This window comes from Balaenoptera borealis (assembly GCF_965194805.1).
Source record: "Balaenoptera borealis genome assembly, chromosome: X".
Taxonomy (NCBI): domain Eukaryota; kingdom Metazoa; phylum Chordata; class Mammalia; order Artiodactyla; family Balaenopteridae; genus Balaenoptera; species Balaenoptera borealis.
Window position 1 is genome coordinate 104049538 of NC_138881.1, and position 22417 is coordinate 104071954.

At 36.8% G+C, this 22417-nt stretch overlaps 1 protein-coding gene across 1 annotated transcript in view; it reads left to right on the plus strand.

Moving 5' to 3' along the window:
* Positions 1-21676, plus strand: part of SH2D1A (SH2 domain containing 1A) — a 29432-nt gene extending 7756 nt beyond the window's left edge. Inside the window, exons 2-4 of the mRNA XM_082377623.1 lie at positions 12566-12629; positions 17221-17365; positions 18369-21676. Coding sequence (XP_082233749.1) covers positions 12566-12629; positions 17221-17365; positions 18369-18409 — 250 coding nt within the window. The 3' untranslated portion in view covers positions 18410-21676. The remainder of the gene's footprint in view (positions 1-12565; positions 12630-17220; positions 17366-18368) is intronic.
* The last annotated feature ends 741 nt before the right edge of the window (positions 21677-22417 follow it).

Sequence of the window (22417 nt, forward strand, 5' to 3'; positions counted from 1 at the left end):
CCACCGCGCGGCCCCAGGCCCGGCCCAGGCGCCCCCCCCCTGGGGGTTTCACGCCTGGGCCTCCTGCGGGTGCCCTTTGGGGTGGGGAAACGCAGTCCAGAATGCACCTTTGCTGCCAAAAGGGCTCAGGCCTCCGATTTCAGTTTTGACCTCTAATAGAGGCCAGCGAGGTGGAGGCCTGCGATGATGGTGGAGCAGCCAGATTGGGGACCGCCAGCTCCTCAGGGAAGGAGAAGCCTCTCTCTCCAGCTCTCCTGAAATGGCTTTGGAGGTGCCTTCCCAAAGGAACGTCAAATTCAAGGAGAGGAAGAAGACTAAGAAACTGAATCTATTACTTTAAGACATCAATGCCAGTTAGGTCAGGACGCAGAGAGAGGGATGTTTCTGAATAAAACCACCTCTCTGGATCTACTTATTGAGTTTTCTTTAGAGGAGTTGGCAGGGGAGGGGGGTTTCAGAAATAGGGCCTTTCTTGATAAAAGCTTGGACTGACAATAGTCATAAAGGGCACGGAGGGAAAACACCCTTGTATGATTCAGTTTTGCTCTTTACCTAAGCATCTCTTAGTCTAACGCCCCGTTTTGAATCAGATGCACCTTCATCTTTGCTCCAGGGCTCCAGAGTCAGGCAGATCTGAGACCTAATCTTGTGCTGGTCTGATGCTGACTTTGGCAAGTTAACCTCTCAGCCCCTCAGTTTTCTTGTCCATAAAATGTAAATAATATTACTACCTACCTCATAGGAGTGTGAGGATTAAATGCCATAATGCAGGTAGAAAATTTAGCACTGGACCTGACACATACTAAATGTTCAGTAAAAGTAAGCTGTTGTTGTTGTTGTTGTTATTAGTATTATATTATTATTTTTTCAGTCTATTTCTTTTGGTACTCAGTATTATTATTATATTCTTTGTTTTTTTCAGTCTATATCTTTAAGTACTCACAGGGCATTTCTAAGGAAGTACCTAGCTCGATCACTCTTTGTTAGCAGGACAAAAACATCCACGGAAACACCAGCCCTGCACAGTAGCTTCTAGACAGAAACAAAATGAGGGAAAATGCTTGGTAGTAATTTCGGTGTCTGACGATACACTGCAAGGTTTTGAAGTTCCTTCTGGGTCATTGAGGAGAGATTGTATTGAGCCTAGTGTTAGAGGATTTTCATTGTTTATTGTGTTTTTTTAAACAGTCAAGACATGTTTGTGGCAACTCTCAGGCCACGCTAGATGCATTTGTTATCAAAGCTTCCAGGGCAATACGTGCAAGCTATTGAATCTCTTGGGCTCAGATCTTACGTTTTCTTTATATTATTGTTTTTCCCAAGTGGAAACTGGAGACGGTCAGTGAAAGCCAACTAGTATTCCTAGGCTCTTTTCTTATCAAAAGAAGGTGGAGGAGTGAGTAGACTGGTGAAAGGGGCTTCTTTAGGGAAGCTGACAAAGGAGGTAATGGGCTCGTTAACCTAGAGGTAAAAAATAAGGTACAAAAGAAGCCTGGGAAGGGGTGGAAGAGCAGGGGACAGTGTGTGGCAGGGTGCTCCTAAGACTTCAGACACACTGGCCTCTTCGTTGCTTCTCGAGCTTGCCAAGCTGCTCCCTGCTTAGGATCTTTGCACTTAACTATTCCTTCTGCCTCTTCCCTCAGAGAGGACTCCCTTGACCATCCTATCTAAAATAAGTGCCCTCTTCCTGTCCCAGTTACACTCTATCACTTTATTTTTCTTCAGGGAACTTTAAACTATCTGACATTGGCTTGTCTACTTATGTCTTGCTGAGCTTTCCTGCTAAAATGTAATCTCCGTGAGGACAGGGACATTGTCTCCCACACCAGGAACACAGCCTGACACGTAACAGGCATTGTGAGGCACGCAATAGGTGCTCAATAAACGTTTTTGAATTAACGAATGAACTGTCAAGACAAATACTGTTCTTTACTGCAGAAAGCTTTTGGGCTGATATCAGGAGGCCAGGGTGTGGACTCAGGGGAAATTACTCAACTTCTCTGGGTCTTGGTTTCCATATTTGTAAAACAGGAATAGTAATGTGTGTTCTACCTTCTGCATAAGATTACAGTTGGTAAAAGATGCAAGAGAGAAGGATAATCTTAGCCTTTTTCCCACGTAGGCCAGGACCACATAAGGTATTAATTTAGGCAGGTGGGAAATTCTCAAGTTAAGTTTTCACCCAAAGTAAATCTTGCATAAATGCAGTTTTTATGACTCCTGGTTCTCCGTGCCAACCTCCTTATGAAGTAGCAGAAAATTGTCGGCAAATTGGGAGTCCCCCTAGCATATCTTTCGATGGGCACACTGAGGCCTCTGAGTCCTGGAGGGTGATGGCCAGACTGCTGCAGAGGAAAGACACAAGGATACATTGCCTTTTATGACAGTTTCTCAGCCTTTTTTGGGCCAAGGATCCCTTTTGATAAACATAAACATTTCATTTCCTCCTTTTTAGTACTATGCTGTAGTAACAAAATCAAATTTTATTTTGAAACAAACCACACACTCATTTTAAACCAAAACATCTATGGTTATGATATACAGCAGAAATAACAATGTAAATGGTGTCTCATATATATGAACAGCAAGGTATAGCTAACAAACATATATTTGACTGTAGGGTTCACTCAGAATAATTTCTCAATCTGTCTTTTGTTTCTTCTCATTATCCAAGAAGGTTTGGTTGAGCTTCAGTTTCTGTATTTTTATTGTAGAAATAACACATTGCATATGCCTTTCGAACTGTACTTTATACTTGCTAACTAGGTTTGCTCCTTTCCCCAGTTCTGAACCCCCAATCATGGCCTTTAGGTAAGGCCTTTCCTTCTGTTCATTTTGGGAAATTGAATCTCATAAAGTATTAAAGAAATTTTCCATTTATAGGATTGCTCACCTTCATTTAAAGCGAGAAGTTTTTCTTCCAATTATTTTCAACAAGTAAATCTAGATTTTGGTATAAGTCTATTAAAAATAGTTCCTAAACACTTATTCATATTGTAGAAAGTTTTTTAAATGTAGATAATGGAAATGAGGGAAAATCATCTATAGTTTTATAACCTAAAGACAATTACTGTTGAAAATTAAGTGGTTTTTCTTCTGTATTTTAATAAAACAAATTGCTTTATAAACACATGTGCTCTTACACTATTGTATTCTGCTGCATTTTCCACTTAACGTGAAAAAAAACACATTTATATATAATGTTCTTACAAATGATTTTAAAACATTATTTTTAATGATTTCATGATAGTCCAACCAGTCCAACTATATTTTCCTTAACCAGTCATCTATTTTTAGACATTTGAATCATTCCAGGTTTTTGCTATTATAAATTCTGTCATGATTCATATTTCAATCCATAAAGGTTTCCTTGTATTTATGATGACTTCCTTATAATGAATTTCAAGGTGTGCAATTTTTAGATCAGAAAACATGGACAGCTTAAGATTCTTGATGTATACATGATCACCAAATATTTTTTCCTAAATGGTTATTCCCGTTTATATATATGCTCACCAGTACTGCATGAAAGTGCCTGTCTCACCGCACCATCCCTAGAAGTGGGTATTCTTGTTAAAAAAAAAATTCTTCTTGAAATTTGGTGTCTCACTCTTTATTTCATATTTCTTTAGTGATTGAGTGTCTATGTGGTTGGTAAACTGTTGTATTTCCTTGTTCATGAATTGGCTCTTTGTGTACTTTGCCTATTTAACCATTTGGATCTTACTATTTTTCTTAACACATTATGAGTTTTTATATACTAATCCTTGATCTATTGAAAGTATCTTTTCTCAGTTTAGTGTTTGCCATTACTTTTCTTTGACACACAAAAAATTAACATTTTTAGTAGTCAAGTCCGTCACTCATTTTCTTTGTGTTTGACTTCCCCCTTTGCTTCCCAACTTAGAAAGTTCTTTGACCTGCAGAGATGTCATAAAACTTCACTTCAATTTTTGTTTTAAATTTATGGTTTGGTTAGTTTACACTTAACTCTTTAATTCCATTTGGAATTTTATTTTTATGTGGAGAAAGGATCTAATTTGATTTTGATTCTAAATAGCTAATAATTTATAAATAGAACTTCCATTCCTGATTGATTTATTAGCCTACTTTACTATACATTAAATTCTTACATATAACAGTTACTGTTTCGCAGTTATCTATTTGGCTCAATTGATCTATTTATTCTTGTACCACTAGCGCTATATATAGTATGATAATGTTTTAATACATTTAAAAAATTATTTGCTGTTCTTACGTGTTGGTTCTTCAAGATGAAATCTAGAATGATTTTGTTAAATTAAAAAAAATCCCATTGGGGTTACATTAAACTCATTGATAAGTTAAGGAGGAATTGTCATCTTTAAAGAATTTAGTCTTCCTATCCAAAAACCTGTTATGTTTCTCCATTTATTAATTTTTTCATTTACATCCATCAATAGAGGTTTGTAGTTTTCTTCCCATAGGTCTTGCATAGTTTTTGTTGTTTATTTCTAGTTATTGTGAGTATGAATGTATGTGTCTATTTTTTTGTTTCTATCATGAATGGAACCTTTTCCCACTATATTTTCTTTTGCAACAGGAAAGCTACTGACTTTATGGGTTTTTCTTGTATCCATCCAGTATACTAAATGTTCTTATTAATGCAAATAGTTTAAATTTAATTTAATTTAATTTTACTCTTTTTGGTTTTCAAGGTATATCAAGTTTCTTTTCACTAAGGTACATGTGAGCCCTCACATTTCTCCCCTTTTCACCCCTAATGTAGACAGCCATTGGGAAAGTCCTAAAAGCCCACTGGGATAGTTTGATGGTGATAAGAGAAAAACAAATTTAAAATATTTAAAATAATTACTTTGAAGAAATAGTTTATTTCTGTACATCCTCTGTACATATCTGAGTTTTCTACTTTTATCTGATGGAAGATTTGGAAGAAGAAATGCTATTATATTCTTTAGCCTCAAGGACACATAATGAAGTCATTTGACATATATGTCTTTAGATAAAAGGATAATTATCTTTTTTTGTCCTTTAAGATTTAAAGGATGACTGGGAATAAAGTGCCTATCAAACAATTGAACTGGAGAAATGGGGGAAGGAACAGTGACAAAATAAAACTCCAGCTTATCAGTTGTAATTGCAGGGAACAGAAGAATGAGAAATTATAAAACTGAGAGTTCGTTTTTGAATACAGTTGGATATGTGTGTTGGCGCCGCATTTATCTTCATGATAATTGAGGCCACTAGAATTACTTTGGATTATTTAAGTACAATCCATTAATGGCAGAGCAAGCCTGAAGGCCAGCCTAGGATTAAATACACAAACCACCAGATGGACAATTCACAGGCCAATAAATCAAGTGCTGACTCTGGTTGACAATGTAAAATTAAGTTGCAAGATTAGTCTGAAGATGTCATTTAGTTTAAAGCAAAAGGGAAGCCTAGGTTGACCTCTTTTGGGCTCTCCCCATCTTGTCTCTATGCTTTAACCCCTTCCTTTGCCCTTTCTCTCCGGTCGTAAGGCCAAGCAGACTCCCTCCCTTTTTGAGAACTATGCTTTTGGATTCACCTTAAGATCAATTTGTTAACTCATTCCCTCTGATATAAGAGAGAGGCAGCATAGAAAGATGGTTAAGAGCCCATATCTTACAGCCAGACCCTCTGGGTGTGCATCTCAATTCTGGCCCTTAACCAGCTATTTTACCTTGAGCAAGTTACTTAAACTTTCTGTCTCAGGTTCCTCATCTGTGAAAAGGGTGACAGCAATAATAATACTACAGTACTTACCTCATAGGGTTGTTATGAGAATTATTGCATGAGTTAACATTTATAAAGTTAATATGTAGTAGGTATTTGTTAATATAAATAAAAGCTCCATAAATAATTGTGAGACAAAGTTAGACCATTGTATGAGTACATAAATAAAACGTTCTGTGGCACTTCAAGGGAAGAAGAGATTATATTTATTGTCATGACTCATCGAAACTGGTATTACATAGTTTTACCATCAAACTTGAAGTTGAGTGACTTTTGATGGTTCTGAAAATTCAAATTCACTCTGGAAGAATGAAGATTGGGCCATATGAAATTCGAAAACCTCTTGGATCAGAGTGGCTTTCTATAGGATACCATTCCTCTGGGTATAAAAGCTCTGAAATATTTGTTAAAAAAACAGTCACATTATAATTGTGCCTTGAATTTTTCATGTAACATTCGTTTGTATAGACATAGACAGCCTGGGCACTAGCTTGCTTTATTTGTGGTGTCATGAAGAAGTCAGATGTACCTAAACCTTTTCTTTTGCGTAGTCCTTGAAGTGGTATAAAGAAGGAATTGATGTGGTTTTGTCAATTGTAAAGCAAGATCTGTCCCCAATGCTGACCCTTTGAGAAAAGAAAAAATAAGTCAGGTTGCTTTCTTCTTGTCTCTTTCTAACCAGAACACATTTTTAAGAGTTGGGGACAGCTTTTGAAAAAATAAAGGCAAATTTTAATATTAGCAGGGACTGAATCAGCACATGCTTTGTAGTCATTAAAATGCAAAATATTTGTTTTTCTTAAGAAATTAATTTTTTAAGAAAATTAATTAATGGCAACAACAACAACAAAAATCTCTATTGTTTTCTACCAATTATTTATTTTCTAGATTTTTTCATGATAAATTTAAAATTCCAGGCTTATCATCAAGTGTGACAAAAGGTGTGATGGAGGAAGGAAGTTAAAATTACACTACATTCTTGGTTTGTCTATATTAATGGGGAGTCAGAGGAAGAATAATCCTAAAAGGGATGTAACAGGTTTTAAAGATGAATGATATTTTTCTGATTTGTGATTTGCTTAGGCTAGATTTGTAAAGCTCCAAATTGTAATTTTACTTCTGTTTCTTTAAAAAAATGTTGTTAGTCACTTGTATAACTTTATAACGGAAATTACAAGACTTCCCTGGCGGTCCAGTGGTTAAGACTCCGTGCTTCCACTGCAGGGGGCACGGGTTCAATCCCTGGTCGGGGAACTAATATCGTGAATGCCGTGGCACGGCCAAAAGAAAAAAAAAAGGAAAATTAATATGCAAGGATGCATTTATATTAGTTTAAATTTACTTCTAGTTTATATACATATGGGCATAGTTTTGAACAGTAATCAGAGTGGCGGCTCTCCTTGTGTCCACTTTTTTCACATACCATCATTTTATATCAACATGGTCCAGGTGTTTAAAATTTTTTGAAAAACATAGCTCTCTAATAACTTTGAACTTTGGTATAGTTTTGAACCATTCCTTCTGCTGCCATTTCCTTATTTTGAGTAACATTCCTTAGGTTAACTCCATTTTTCATTATTAAAATAGAACTACTATGAAAATCTTTGTCAAATTGCTTTTTCCATTTGATTCCTTAAAGTGTATGAAGATAAAGAAGGTCATTAGGTAAAAATACGCACAGTTTTATGGCTCTTGTTATAATTTGTCAATTTATTTCCTAAAAGAGTGATTTTTCAGTGGACAGGGAGAGAGTATGTGTAGTTTGGAAAAAAACATAATCAATATTTTCATTTACTCTTGTATTATAGAATTATTGTTTCATAATACAAGCTACAGAAAACAAAACTATGAAATCTTGTTGGGGAAGAGGGAGTAAAAAGTTCAGAAACACTGTTCTGTGAAGACCGAAAGCATTGAAAAAGCTTCAGCTTATATTTAAATAAAATTTCATTCTTAAAACATAGACTAAAAAAAAAATTGAGTGACTATGGGGGTGGTGAAAGAAGCCAGCTTGACTTTGGAGAAATTGCCATCAATATTCCCAATGAGTTGTGAGCATTTTCCATGCATTTTAATCAATCCTTCTGTAACTTTAATGTTCCTACAAATCATCTGGAAATCTTGTTAAAACGCAGATTCTGACTCAGCAGTTCTGGAGTGGGGCCTGAGATTCTACATTTCTAGCAAGGTCCCAGGTGAAGCACTGTTATTACCCTGGGAACATAATTTGAATCGCACTGTTTTAAATCTCTTCCATCAGTGATATATGAGAGTATATCAACGAGAGTTGGCTACAGGGGATCTTTGGTCAGTGACTTCAGCAACTTGGAAGTGGAAGAGATGAACTGCTGGCTTGTTTGAGGGGTGAAACAATTTTGCTCATTCAGAAATTTGAGGAGTTGGGGAGTAGGAGATTGTTAAAATTGGATGGGTTAATCACAAGGAGTTTTATGTGCCACTAGCACCAGGTTGTTCAAGACTGAAGGAGGTAAGGACTTTTGAAGTGGTACTCAGGTTCCTGCTGCTTAACTGAAAGTGCGATAAGATCAGATTCGTTAGGAAATCATTTTCAAAACAGACTCATTTATTTTGACTAAATGAGGCTGAATGGTAGTAGGGAGATAGATTCATTGTATCTTTTAGAAACCCACTGTTTGAGAAAGTGGAAAACTGGTTGCCTATGATTTTGTTTGCATTGTTGCTGAAATTTTAAATAATGCATTTCCACAACACCTTTAATGATACTGAATTATTGCCATTAATCTCTTCCCATAGGGAAAATGGAACTAAAGGCCTATGCTATTTCCCTGCTCCTACCTCCATTTTGCTGTGTGACTTTTTTCTTTTCTTTTCTTTTTTTGGCACCTTGTGGGTCTTAGTTCCCCGACCAGGGATTGAACCCGGGCCTTGGCAGTGAAAGCACCAAGTCCTAACCACTGGACTGCCAGGGAATTCTCTGCTGTGCGACTTTAAGAAAACCACTTAAACCCTTATGTTTGGAGTTCCCATGGTGAAAAATGGAAATCAAAGCTCTTGCTTTGTTCCCTGTAGTGTACTTACTGAAATCAGTGAGGTACATTTCAATTGCTTAAAAAAGCAAAAGACTTTACAATGTAATATTTTATATTTATTTAGCATATTATATATGCTAGAAAGTATACTATATGCATATATCAAGCTATTTCATATGTGATCTAAATATTCTGGCAAACCTTTATAACAAAAATGAAACATTTCCTGTAATTGCACCAGCAAATTAAATTGACCCTTTTTTGGGTTTCACAAATTGAATGAACCTGATTAGAGTGTTTTAGACCTAATTTTTTCATCCTTTAGGTAATAGTACTGATGGATAGTGATTAAAAATATAGTAATTTAATCCACATAAAGACTTTTAGTTCTATAGGGGATTAATGGTAAGTGAGGTCAGTTACTCAAGCTTGACCCTGTTTGAGATACTTTAGGTTCTTTTAGGTTTAAACACATTTAATTTTACCAGACTTTAGCATGTATTTTTTTTTCTTTTTTTAAAAAATTTCTTGGCTGCGCCATGCTGCATATGGGATCTTAGTTCCCCAACCAGGGATGGAACCTGCGCCCCCTGTATTGGAAGCGTGGAGTCAACTACTGGACTGCCAGGGAAGTCCCAGCATGTATTCTAATCAAAGATATAGTTTGACCCAAACTTGTGCCAAAGAATAGCAATCAGAAAATGTCTGAAATAAAACTCTGTGAAGATTCAGATTCATAATTTCAAGTAATTCAGCATAAAGTTTACCATACTTTTCTAGGAAGCAAAGGTTTATTAGGCAAGTTAAGTAGCAGTACCATAGATACTAAAATATAATAAATAATCTATATCCATTACAGTGTGGGGATCAAAAGCCAGAGCTCTAGAGTCAGAGAGGCCTGATTTAAATCCCATCTTTGATGCTTGATTTGTAGTGTGGCTTTGGTTACTTAACTTCTCAAAGTCTCAGTTTCCTCATCTATAAAACCAATTTCACAATATAAAGTTCATAGGATTACTATGGGGCCCAAAAGAGATAATGCATGTGCTGTGGGCTGAATTGTGTCCTTGTCAAATTCATGTATTGAAGCCCTAACTCCCAATGTGGATGTACTTGGAAACAGGGCCTTTAGGAGGTAATTTAGGTTAAATGAGATCATAAGGGTGGGTCCCTAATCCAATAGCGTTCTGGCCTTATGAGAAGAGAGAGAGCACCCTCTCTCAATGAATGCACACAAAGAAAAGGTCATGTGCGCACACAGCAAGAAGGTGGCTATCTACAAGCCAAGAGAAGAGGCCTTGGAATGAAACCTATGTTGCTGGCACCTTGATCTTGGACTTCCAGCTCTAGAACTGTGAAAAAATAAAGTTCTTTTGTTTAAGCCACCCAGCCTATGGTATTTTGTTATGGCAGCCTGAGCAGACTAGTACAGATTTTGGTACTGAGAAGTACAGTGCTGCTGTAACAAACACCTAAAAATGTGAAAGTGGCTTTGGAACTGGGTCATGGGTAGAGGCTAGAGGAGTTTGGAGATGCATGCTAGAAAAAGCCTACCAATACTGTGAACACAGTATTGGTAGAATGATGGATGTTAAAGGTCATTCTGATGAGGTCTCAGATGGAAATGAGGAACGTGTTGTTGGAAACTAAAGGAAAAGCCATCCTTAATTATAAATGGCAAAGAACTTGGCTGAACTGTGTTCTAGTGTTTTGTGGAAGGTAGAACTTGCAAAGTGGATATTTAGCTGGAGAGATTTCTAAGCAAGGTGTTGAAGGAATAGCTTGGTTCCTCCTGACTACTTATAATAAAATGCAAAAGGAGAGACATGAATTGAAGAAGGAATTGTTAAGCAAAAAGAAACCAGAATACAAAGATTTGGAAAATTCTCAGCCTACTCATATGGCAAAAAATGAGGAAACTTGGTCTGGAGAGAATACCAAGGGAGTGGCTGGATAATCACTCCTTAAGGAGATTACCCATGATGCTAACTAGTCATCTCAACAGAAGCCAGGAATAGAGTTTGGACCAAAGTATCAGAGACACTGTCAGTTTGGACCAAGGGGAACAGGACAGGACAATAGTGCAATTTGGCTGCAAACATGCTTTATCTTTCAAGAAAATGGAAAAATGATCCTGAAGTTGTTTCAGAGATCATCAGGGTTACCACTCCCACCACAGGCCCAGAGTGCCTAAGCCCAGGTGGGCAAGGCTGCTTCCACCTAGATTTCAAAGGTGGGATCAGCTGCCCAACAGAGCCAAGTGGGTGGGGCTGCCCCTGCAGAGCCATGGGGGTGACAGTGCCACCCAGTGGGCCTGGAGGGCAGAGCATCAATCCAAAAAGGATTATTCTCAAGCATTAAGATATCATGGAATTTGCCTTATGAGATTTCGGACACTTTGGGGACCTGTCACCCCTTTTCCCCTTCCGATATCTCCCTTTTGGAATGGGACTATCTGTCCTATGCTTGTCTTCCTGTATTTTGGAAGCACATGACTTGTCTGGTTTCACAGGTTCACAGCTGGAGAAGAATTTTGCCTCAGCAGCAGTCATATCCCCAAGTCTCACCTGTATCTCATTAGATGATCTTTAGAAGAGACTTTGGACTTTATTTAGACTTCAGAGTTGATGCTGGAATGTGTTTAAGACTTTTAAGGCTGTTGGGATGGAATGAATGTATTCTGTATGTGAGAAGGATGTGAATTTGGAGGTACCAGTGTTGGAATGCTATGGATTGAATCATGTACCCTCTCCCCCCATATTCATATGTTGAAGCTCAACCCCCAATATGGCTGTATTTGGAGAAAGGCCTGTAGGATGTAATTAAGGTTAAACGAGGTTGTAAGGCTGGGGCCCCAATCCAATAGGACTGGTGGACTTATAAGAAGAGAGATCTCTCTCTTCACACATACACACATACAAAGAAAAGGTCATGTGAACACAGCTAAAAGGTGGCTGCCTACAAGCCAAGAGTAGAGGCCTCAGAATAAAACCTATGTTACTGTCACCTTGACCTTGGATTTCCAGCCTCCAGGGCTGTGAGAAAATAAATTTCTTTTGTTTAAGCCACACAGACTGGTATTTTGCTATGGCAGCCTGAGCAAACTAATACAACATGTAAAACTCTTGGCATGTAGTAGAAATCAACTATACAGATATACAATATGCATACACAGTGAATAATGGGGGAAAACGTTTACCCCATCTAAAAGGACAAGCTGATTTCAAGTACTTTAGCAGGACTCCTTTTTAATCCAAATTACTATTAGTACTATATTATAATGTATTATAAAGTTATATAGTAATAGTAATATCATAGGAATATACCACATTTATTATATTTATAATTAATATTATTATTATTATTAACTTAAGTGGGCCTGATAGTACCTTATCCCCAGTGAAATATTTTCACCTTAAGGCTCTGTATGTACTCAAATAATAATATTACTATGCTTTGTTGAATCTGTTTAATAATTCATAATTTTTACCAATTACAACAGGTCTCCAGTTTCTTTCTGTCCCAACAGTCTCTCACCTTGACAAATCCTTAGAAGTGTGAGCTCCCTCGTTTGAAAAAATATGAAAAGATAAAGAAGGCTTACTAGAAACTGTGATTAGCTAGATATAATAGGCAAGCAAGTTAGAGTCCACAGGCTTTTCTTTCTATGAATGCAGTGGTGCAATATACGTGTGTCCCAGTATATGTATCATTTATACGTAATAGTTAAAGCTCAAATTTAGAGCATCCATTGTTCTTTTGGAATTTTTCAGTAATGGAAGTTTATTCTTTCACAGGTATCAAGGTTACATTTATACATACCGAGTGTCCCAGACAGAAACAGGTTCTTGGAGTGCTGAGGTATAGCTCTTTTATTTATTTTTGCTTCTGGGGGTATCAGGGAGGTATTTGAAATTTAGACTGCTTTTATAAAAGAGCTGTCAAATCCTACATTCCCAAAATATTCATCAGATTCAAATCACTAAAGCTCCAATCCAATATTGTTCATGGATCATTAAGAAGCCTTTAGAGAATTTTGGTCCCAGTTCTGTTCAGCCACCACTGTATGGAGTGGTCTCACTTTGGGGAAAAGATAACAAAGTTAAAGGATTGTGTCAAACTTTTAGTGCCTATGTGAAATTTTAGAAAGCGTATCAAAAATATATTAAAAAATCAAATCGACAATTATTTACCAAATGATACTAATGCAAGTGTTGGTTCTATGGGGGATGAAACAACATGACTCCTGTTTTCTAAGAGCCTATAAAACCCTTGAGAGATACAACATGAATTAAATAGCAATGTGAGAGCCTGGCGTTTGCTGTCAGGTGGATGTGTGTTCCAGGTCTTATCCACCCCCAAGCCCTTTCTGAGAGGTCTATGACCTTGGGTAGGTTACCTAATTTTTCTTTGAACCAGTATCTTCATCTGTAAAATAAGCCTAAAAATAGTCCCTTACTCATAGGGCTCATTTTGAAGATTAAATGAGATAATGCATATAAAGAAAGCTCTTAGCCACAGGACTAGCAAGCAAGCCCTCAAAAATGGGAACTCACCCAAGTTGCTGAACAATATGATTGTATATAGTCAAGTGCTATCTAGCACAAGCATTTGAAGAATAGAGGATTTTCCAAGTATTAGGGTAATCAAGGCTGCTCTTCTGTGGAGGTGGGACCCCCAGCTTAGCCATATGGGAAGGACAAGGATAGGTAGAAAAGAGAGAGAGGGAACATTCCAGTGACTTTTAAGCTATGTTCTGCAAAATCCTAAGGTTCTTTCATCTGAGTGCCTTGGAGTTAGTTGCCCAGGGGGTTACAGAAGGATAGGAGGATGTGTGGGTATGCTTTGGGTCCCCAATTTGTCTTTAATCTGAGCAGTCCCTTTTATTTTGCTTATCAACTGGGGCTCTGAGAAAGATTTCATTAGAAAAATGGGTTCTGATGGCTTTGAAAACATTTGAAAGTCACAGTACCATTGCAAGAAATGCCTGTAGAGTGAATCTCTTTCCACGTACCAGGGTAGTATCAATATACTACCATGCTAGCAAAGTAGAGGTCTCTACAATGGAAACTTCTGACTTCAAATGCTTTCTCTGATTTCTGACTCTTTATAAAAACAGTCCGTCTTTATAATGAAAGCACTTCATTATGAGCTGTTTGAAAATGTAAATGCTAATATCAACCTCTATTAATAACTCAATCAATCTATGCATTTAAGAAACTCTGAAGTCTAGACTTAAAAAAAAAGTAAAATAGCTCTAACCTTTACAGATGCACCGGTGAACTAGAAAGCACAAATTGCAGACTACAAATGTTTGGAACTACTGAGATGAATTAGGGCAAGTTTTCAAACACATTGTTGCTTTATATCAGGATAATTGATGCTACCATTCTAATTAGAGGAAAAGCAGTACTATTTCTAATCAAAACTGTTTATACCCGTTTATTTTTAAAAGTTCTCTGCATCACTGCAGAGATGATTGAATAGGAAGTTAAATTTCATTTATTATGAGGAATAGTAGTGTATGATATATACATATATAGTTGTATATAATTTGACCAGAAATAGCCCTTCTCCCTAGAGAAGTAGCCTTCAGCTGCTGAAGAATATTCTTTATGGAAAGGATCTTAAATTGGTAGGGCTTAGGTAACGTTTTCTTTAAACTTGTTTTCTTCCATTTCAAGTATAACATCATATGCAGATTGTTACATGTTTGTGATCATGTTAGGGAAGAAAGGGCTTATTGAACACAAATGCTCTCTCATTCTGTTGTCTGGTCTGACCCGTTTATCTAATAATATTGTAATTATCTGCACCAAGAGTGCAGAAGATTGGCATGTTTTCTCCAAAGGGAAAACAGTTTAAAAAAAAAAAAAACTCTTTAGATTTATTTTTGAAATGCATATTGCATTTTTTCTATCTACTAAATTTGCCTTCTAGTTATGTTTTCCTATGGTGAATATTAAACTAGTGTGTATTCTCAGAGCTTATATCACCTGACTGGAAGAAATTTCTCTAGAGCATATTGAAGACCAGCTGTGATCCAAAGCATGTTTCCATGGATAACTAAGAGATGACAGTATGGGAAATGTGCAAATTTGAACAATAGCTGAGTTCAGTGACAGGATGGGAGATGTCAGTGGTACAATTCTTGTGGTAAATGTATTTTCAAAATGGGGTAAATAACAGATATTTATATTGCTCTCTGGAACAATGCTTTAGTTTGCCACACTGCGGGAAAAATCTTGACAGTAGCACTAAATTTTCTGTGCAAAGATTGTGCTAGAAATCTAGGTGTGTCTGCAGTTTGTTTCAAAGAGTGGAGTGAAATTGAACCCTGGATCCACTGAACTACGAAAGACAAATATTATGTGATTTTCTAGCTTTAGGTAGACTTTTAGGTTTTATCATTGCCTAGTATATTAATTTATCTCATGTGACTCAGGCTAAAATTTTGCCAAATTGTTAATTCAGAGAATTCCACATACAGTCACCTATCATTTATTAATATGTTCATTGTCTGCGGTACATTGTAAAAAATGTACTAACATCCCCCTGCTGACTTCAGTGCTTTTGGGCTTTTCTGGATATTTGATCATCAGTAGATCAGTGGATGTTAAATAATTTTACTTATTGACCTAAGCAAAGCACTATAAATTCAGTCAGTTATTTGCCAATGCGACATTGCATGCCAAATTCAAATTGCTTTTTTACATTCAGTGCTATTATTCCTCTCCGTTAGCATGGAGAATCAAGTGTTAACTGCATACAAATCCTCATAAAAAAGATGTTTCTGTTGATAAATGGTTTTACAAGCCACAAGAACAGGTAAAAAGATGTGTGGTTTGAAATCTTTCCACACCGGGGGAGTGGATTAGTTTCTCTTCTGGTTGGTGACTCTAACTTCACTAGAACCTGTTTGGTCTCTAATCTGCCTAATCTGAAAGGCAAGAGACTGGGTCCTGGGATCTAGAGCCAGCTCTGCCTCTGGTTATCTGTGTGACCTTGGGCAAGCTGAATTATCTCTTTGTATTTCCATGTTCTTATCTGTCAAATGGGAGTAGCCAAATCAGCCAATAACTGCCAAGAGATGGGAAAGTGCTTTGAAAATGAAAAAGTACTCTAAGGAAGATATAAGAAGGTTATTTTGTGCCTATGGCCTGCCTTTGACATTTGGAGATTCTATCCTGGAGCCAAAGAACTGTTTGGACCCCTGTAAGAATGGCCATATTATTTTGGATGAGGTCTCAATAGAGTTCTGGGAAGATGTTTTGACTGTAAGGTTGGAGCTGAGTGGGAGAGTATTCTGTATCTACTTAGTAGCTGTGTGAGCCTATGAGCGGCACTAATTTAAAGCTACAAAGAACTTTTTCAGTGTTTTCAATGAAAAACTCTTTACCCCAGTGTAGGAAATGACCAAGAGTTATAGTGGACAGTGTGCTGCCTTTAGCATTTTGTCTAGCTGACAGACGTCTGTATGCCAGCCTTCATGTTTTCTCATTAAATGCTAACAAACAAATAGCTCCCACCTCAAAAACTTTCTAGATGGAATAGCTGAAAAACAGCTTTCTAAAATAACTGGTCATTGTTCAATTGCTTATAGCAATACTATTTTATTTCATGTAAAATGGCAGTTTTGAGCTGATGCTTAAAGCTTGGCTCATAAGCTTTTGCAGGAAATTGCTGTTGATTTCAAGTAGTGTCTTTACAAGAGAATTGATGTCAGGAGAGGAGTACATTTTAATAGTCACCTGCAAATAATGATCCCTTCAAAACCAAACAAATAAATAAATAAAGGTGACCTTAGTCTTTCATTTTCGTGTCATAGAGAAAACCTCGTCACAGTGAAGTGTTGACACAAAGAGCAATTTGGGGGAGGATAGGGAAGTTTCCCAAGGAGGACAAAATTTAATGTGTAGGATGAGGCAGGACATATCGTGAAGGGAAAGAGTGTGAGGACTAACTAGCCCTGCGTTGTGTGCCTCATAGCAGCCAATTTTTAATTTCCTGTGTAGCATTTGTTTGTTTGCTTCTTTTTTTTTGGTTCTTTAGGCTTTTTATTAATGACCTGTAGGATCTGTGTTTTTTCTCTGTTTAACTGCATCCTCTCTGTTGGTGAATTCATTGTGGGTAATGGCCTGTATACCCTGAGAGGTTCGGGATGTATGATGGGTAGCAGGCAGGAAGGGCAGGGCAATGAGCAGGAGCTCGTGCAAACTAATACCACCCTCGGGAGAGCTGAAATGACAGCTCGTTAGCTCCTCTTGCAGGGAAATTCAGCCAACCAAAGTAAGCTCTTCTAGAATATTGTTTTTCCTTCTTCCTTATGTTTTCAAATATTTGAACAAGTTACACAAATGTTACCTCTCTAAGCATCCCTTGCACATTTTGTAGGCCCTTTTTGTATCATTATGAGGTAGATGAATAATCTGCTTGGCCTTTTATTTTCCAGACAGCACCTGGGGTACATAAAAGATTTTTCCGGAAAATAAAAAATCTCATTTCAGCATTTCAGAAGCCAGATCAAGGTATTGTAATACCTTTGCAGTATCCAGTTGAGAAGAAGCCCTCAGCTAGAAGTACACAAGGTGCTACAGGTATGGTTTACTGTTTATGTTTGACAGGTTTGGAAGCTTAGGGCTATGAGTCACCCTAGTCAGAAACATATAGTTATAGAAAAATGCAATGAGAAAGAAGATGGAGCCAGCAGCCCAGTGAGAGGGGACTATTCACATGCTATGATTTCCACATGCTATACTATAAACTTTTAATAAAACGCTGCAAAAATATAAAAAATTCTATGAGCCCACGACATTTTAATCTCTCTTATCCCGTCTTGTTTTCCCCAGCCTGTTTTGTCGCTCCATGAGTACCATTTCACTTCACTAATTCAGACACAAATAATTTGAAAGACGGGACAATTCAGAGAACATCTGGACTTGTCCTTGCTTATTATCAGACAGTGTTTTCCCTTCAGGGACGGAAAGGCTAATGTTAGCTTGGTCCACGTGATCCCGATTTCTGAATTTGTGGTGCCTGAATTAATAAAATTTTATTGTAGCAAAGGAAAGGAAGTTAGTAGTCTTTATTTTTCCACTAGCGCAAATTGTTACATCTCCTGAGCAAAGCTATTTTAGTGGACGTGTCAAGCTAATCACCGAACACTAGCCAATGTCCTCAGCTGTCAGATTTGTGATAGGTGATATCTATTGAAAGGGGTTAATCATCTGTCTGGAGTAAGAAGTTACGCGTTGATTGAAACAATAAATATTTATGATAAAATAAAATGAGTTGTTATTTCCTTTTTTGACAGGGACCCAGGCTCAGGCATAAACTGACAATTAGACTCAGACTCAAGTGGTGAATTAAATTAATGAGTAGTTAGCTTTTTTAAAAGAATTGTAAATAGAATTCCAGTTTACAAATTGGCTCAGTATTCCATTCTCTATAACAGTTTTAAATACTAGTTGCTTGAGCTATATCATTGGATTGTATCTTTGTGAACTTTATGCAGTTGGAAATTTTATGTTTGAGTTAACCTGTAATTTTAATAGCTTGTAAGTTTATCTCTTCTTGATTTTTGTTATTATTTTTCTTTAGGGAGAAGAGAAGATCCTGATGTCTTCCTGAAAGCACCATGAAGAAAAATAAAACACACCTTGTACTTTATTTTCAATAATTTAAATATATGCTAAGTCTTATATATAATAGATAATATAGTTCAGTGAGCTACAAAAGTATTTCTAAGACCATCATAGTCCTGTAATGGAAGCATCTAGCATGATGTTAAAGCTGAAATGGACTTTTCAGATAATGAGGAGCTTTGAAATGAGGATTGGGGAGAAATAATTCCACAGGTTATTTTCAGTTATTGTATTTACAAATGGGAAATGATTTAAAACATAATGATACTTTATAAAAGATTAATGTCAATTCTTGCCAAATGTAAATAAAAATAATCCTCAGTTTTTCTCAAAAGCACCATTTTTAGTGAAATATTATTTGATAGCTACTGATTTTAAAATGTCTTGCTTGATTATATGGCAGGAAGCTGGTTCGTGTCCCTCGTCTTTGTCACGTGCGGTTCTACCTTAGGTGTTATGCTCTCCAATAGCTATAGTGTTATAGGCTCTCTGGGGATATATGAAGCTGTGCACTGTGTGCTAAAAACAAGTACTAGATAGGGAGTGAAGAATTTCTGTTTAATTCTGAAAGCAACCTTCTTGCCTAGTGTTCTGATGTTGGACAGTAAAATCCACGGACTAATCTGTAGTTTAAAATTCCCGTAATTTAAAATATGCTCTAAATGTTTATTATATTTGATGCTACAGGATTTGAAATTATATTACAAATCTGATGAAGTGGACTTTTCTTCTTTTCATTTACCTCTGCCCCAGTAGTTGCCACTCCATGTAAAAACAGCAGCTGCGGCTCATCAGCTGTGGCTCATGAGTAGCTGATTTACAAGCAGTCTCCCTATCAGGTGGCCCTACAAGACCATTGGAAGCTTACAGGTTACATTAATTTTTAACAATTCCAAGTAATTGTAACCTAAGTGAGAGCCAAGATTTTAGGCAGTGATGGGTACTGGTATTTTCTTCTCACATTTATATTTTCATGACTCTTACAATTCAATTATATGTCAAGTTGCTTCAGGCCTCATAGAATTCATTCACTCAGCAAACACAATAGGCACTGGGGTAGAGAAGTAAAAACACCTGGCCTCCACGCTCAGGTAGCCCCCTGCCTAGTTGGACAAGAAAACAATAGCAATAAAAGACAATAAAAGAAAATAACAATAAAAGACAGGAAAATAACAATAAAAGGTGATAAGTACATGGTAAGTGAGGGTCCCAACATGTAAGTAGATCTGTCTTTTTTTTAAAGGTTCTACTCCATTTATAGTTATTATAAAATATTGGCTATATTCCCTGTATTGTACAATATATCCTTGTAGCTTACTTTATACAGAATCGTTTGTACCTCTTAATCCCCTACCCCTATATTGCTCCTCCCCCCTTCTCTCTCCCCACTGGTAATCAATAGTTTGTTCTCTATACCTGTGAGTTTGCTTCTTTTTTAAAATATTCACTAGTTTGTTGTATTTTTTAGATTCTACATATAAGTGATATCATACAGTATTTGCCTTTCTTTGTCTGACTTATTGCACTTAGCATAATACCCTCCAAGTTCATCCATGTTGTTGCAAATGGCAAAATTTCCTTCTTTTTTATGCCTGAGTAGTAGTCCATTGTATATATATACCACATCTTCTTTATCTGTTCATCTGTTGATGGACACTTAGGTTGCTTCCATAGCTTGGCAGTAAATAATACTGCCGTGAACATTGGGGTGCACGTATCTTTCAAATTAGTGTTTTTGATATATACCCAGGAGTGGGATTGCTGGATCATATGGTAGCTCTATTTTTAGTTTTTTGAGAAACTTCCGTATTGTTTTCCACAGTGGCTGCACCAATTTACATTCCCACCAACAGTAAACAAGTGTTCCCTAGGTAGATCTGTCTTTAAAGGAAGAATGAGTTAACCCAATACTCTGGCCCATGGTCCATAGGAAGCTGGTTCATTATAAGTTTCATTATAAACCAGTAACTTGGAATTCTGGGTTGTACCGTGAGAGGTAGTGAGCTTGGTTAATAATTAGTGAACTGCCAAGAGACAAAGCTACTCTCTCTGCTGGCAACATCTGATTTCTGAGCATTTAACCTGGATGCTATGGGAGTGCAAAAGTGGAGTATGGCCACAATGATGTATTGTGCTCCAGTTACCATTTCTAGAAGTAAAAGCATCACTTTAATTTGTAAAGGAATTCAGAAAGCTGACTTTCCAAATAAAATGCATATGTTTAGATATTTTTTAATTATTTGTAGCTTGGGTTTAAATTTTAATAGGTGTAACTAATTTTTACTCTAATTTGTTCATTATGGAATAATCCTAAATATATGAATTGTTTGCATGTTCCTTTACCAGGGCCTTTTTTGAAAAAGCTTTTTTGAATTATTTATGGTTTTTCATATTTTAATAAAGTATTTGAAAGCTTTATTTTCCTAATTTGTCTTAAAATATTCCTTTCAAAAATAGTCAAAGATAGGTGCTATTAATATACTAAATAAAGCATCGATGAAGGTCATCTTACTTATCTTATTGGACTGATTCACTGAAAAAGGTAAGTGCTTTTCTGATTTTGCTACTGTCAAATTTTCCAGTTGATGTGCCTACCCACTGTCTTCTTTTGCTGGCCTTTTATTCATCAAGTTTTTTGCACTTTTTCTTTCCTGGCATGAACATCCTTGCTATTTCCCAGTACATAATAGCTTGCACCTTTACAGAAAGGTCATATCCTTGCCATATCTAAAATATTGCCATGTTAACATATACCTGTAAGATGCTGAGTAAAGGTAGAAAAATGCACATATATTTCTAAGTGCACACCTTTCTTCAGAAAAAAAAGTGTGTCAGCAAGCCCACAAGGAACATGACAGTTTATCAAATACTTGTTCATTTTCTCTGAAATTTGTTCTGAAGAGATAAGGTCAGTAGGGAGACAAGCTTAGGTAATTGTCCATTTGGCTGTTACAGGCAGGGAACCTTTGTGGTAGTACATAGGTAGAAGAGGTCTACAGAGGATGCCTCTGATTAAGTCTTCTGGTATAAATCAAGGGCTGGATTTAAGATATTATTTGTGGTAGAATGGATAGAGAAGTTAAAATGTGAGAACCAGCTTTAAAATCTGTTAAGAATGTTTAGACATCAGCTTATGTTTTATTTGATTCACTTTATTGAGTTCAGAATCCAAAAAGTCTATTAATAATAAAACCTAGATTTGCCCTTGAGCATTTCAAGGTTACAGATGCCTAGTCTTCCTGTTAGTGGGCTATAAATTCAACTTTGTCGCCTATGTTTGCCCTTGCAGTAAATGGGACACCATAATTTTGCAGTTTGCAGCTCGGGGTGAAGTTAAACTGCCCAGTTTGGACACTTTCATAATTTGGGATCATTGGCCCAACTTGTAGTAAAAGGCTGAATTTTCATCATTAGGTCATTTGCTTTTTAAATGAATATTTTTATGTGGAAAGAATATAACCTGATCGACTGGAGAGAGGCCATCAACATAGCAAATGAGACTTGAATTTGCTTTTCGGCTTTGTCACTGATTATGCCAGTGACCTTAGGTAAGTCAGTCTGTTGCTGGTATTGTATTTGCCAAATAGGAACAATTAAGTCTTGCTCACCTCACAGGATTATTGAGATACTAGAATTATATAAATTTACGGTAGTAATATTACTAAATGTTTAAATAGCATTGATATTTAAAGATCTCTAAAAGTGAGGGTGAACAGGGAAGGAACATGGAGAAATCCCTCATCTCCTTTATAATTCTCTCAACGCAGGAGCTCTTGCTTCTTTCTTTTTGTACTGAGGGTGGGATGCATATTTTGAAAAAACAGTCTCCTGGTGTTACTAATATCCCCCAACTCCACTCCCCACCCCCGTTGCTTTTTGCTGATTGGTGTGTTGAAACAATCAGGATTGTCTTCTGCTCTGTCAATCTTTTCACTGTATCTCTGTATATATGAGTGAATAAAAAGGCAGCAGGGCATTTTAGAGTGGTGTAAATTCCAGGATTCC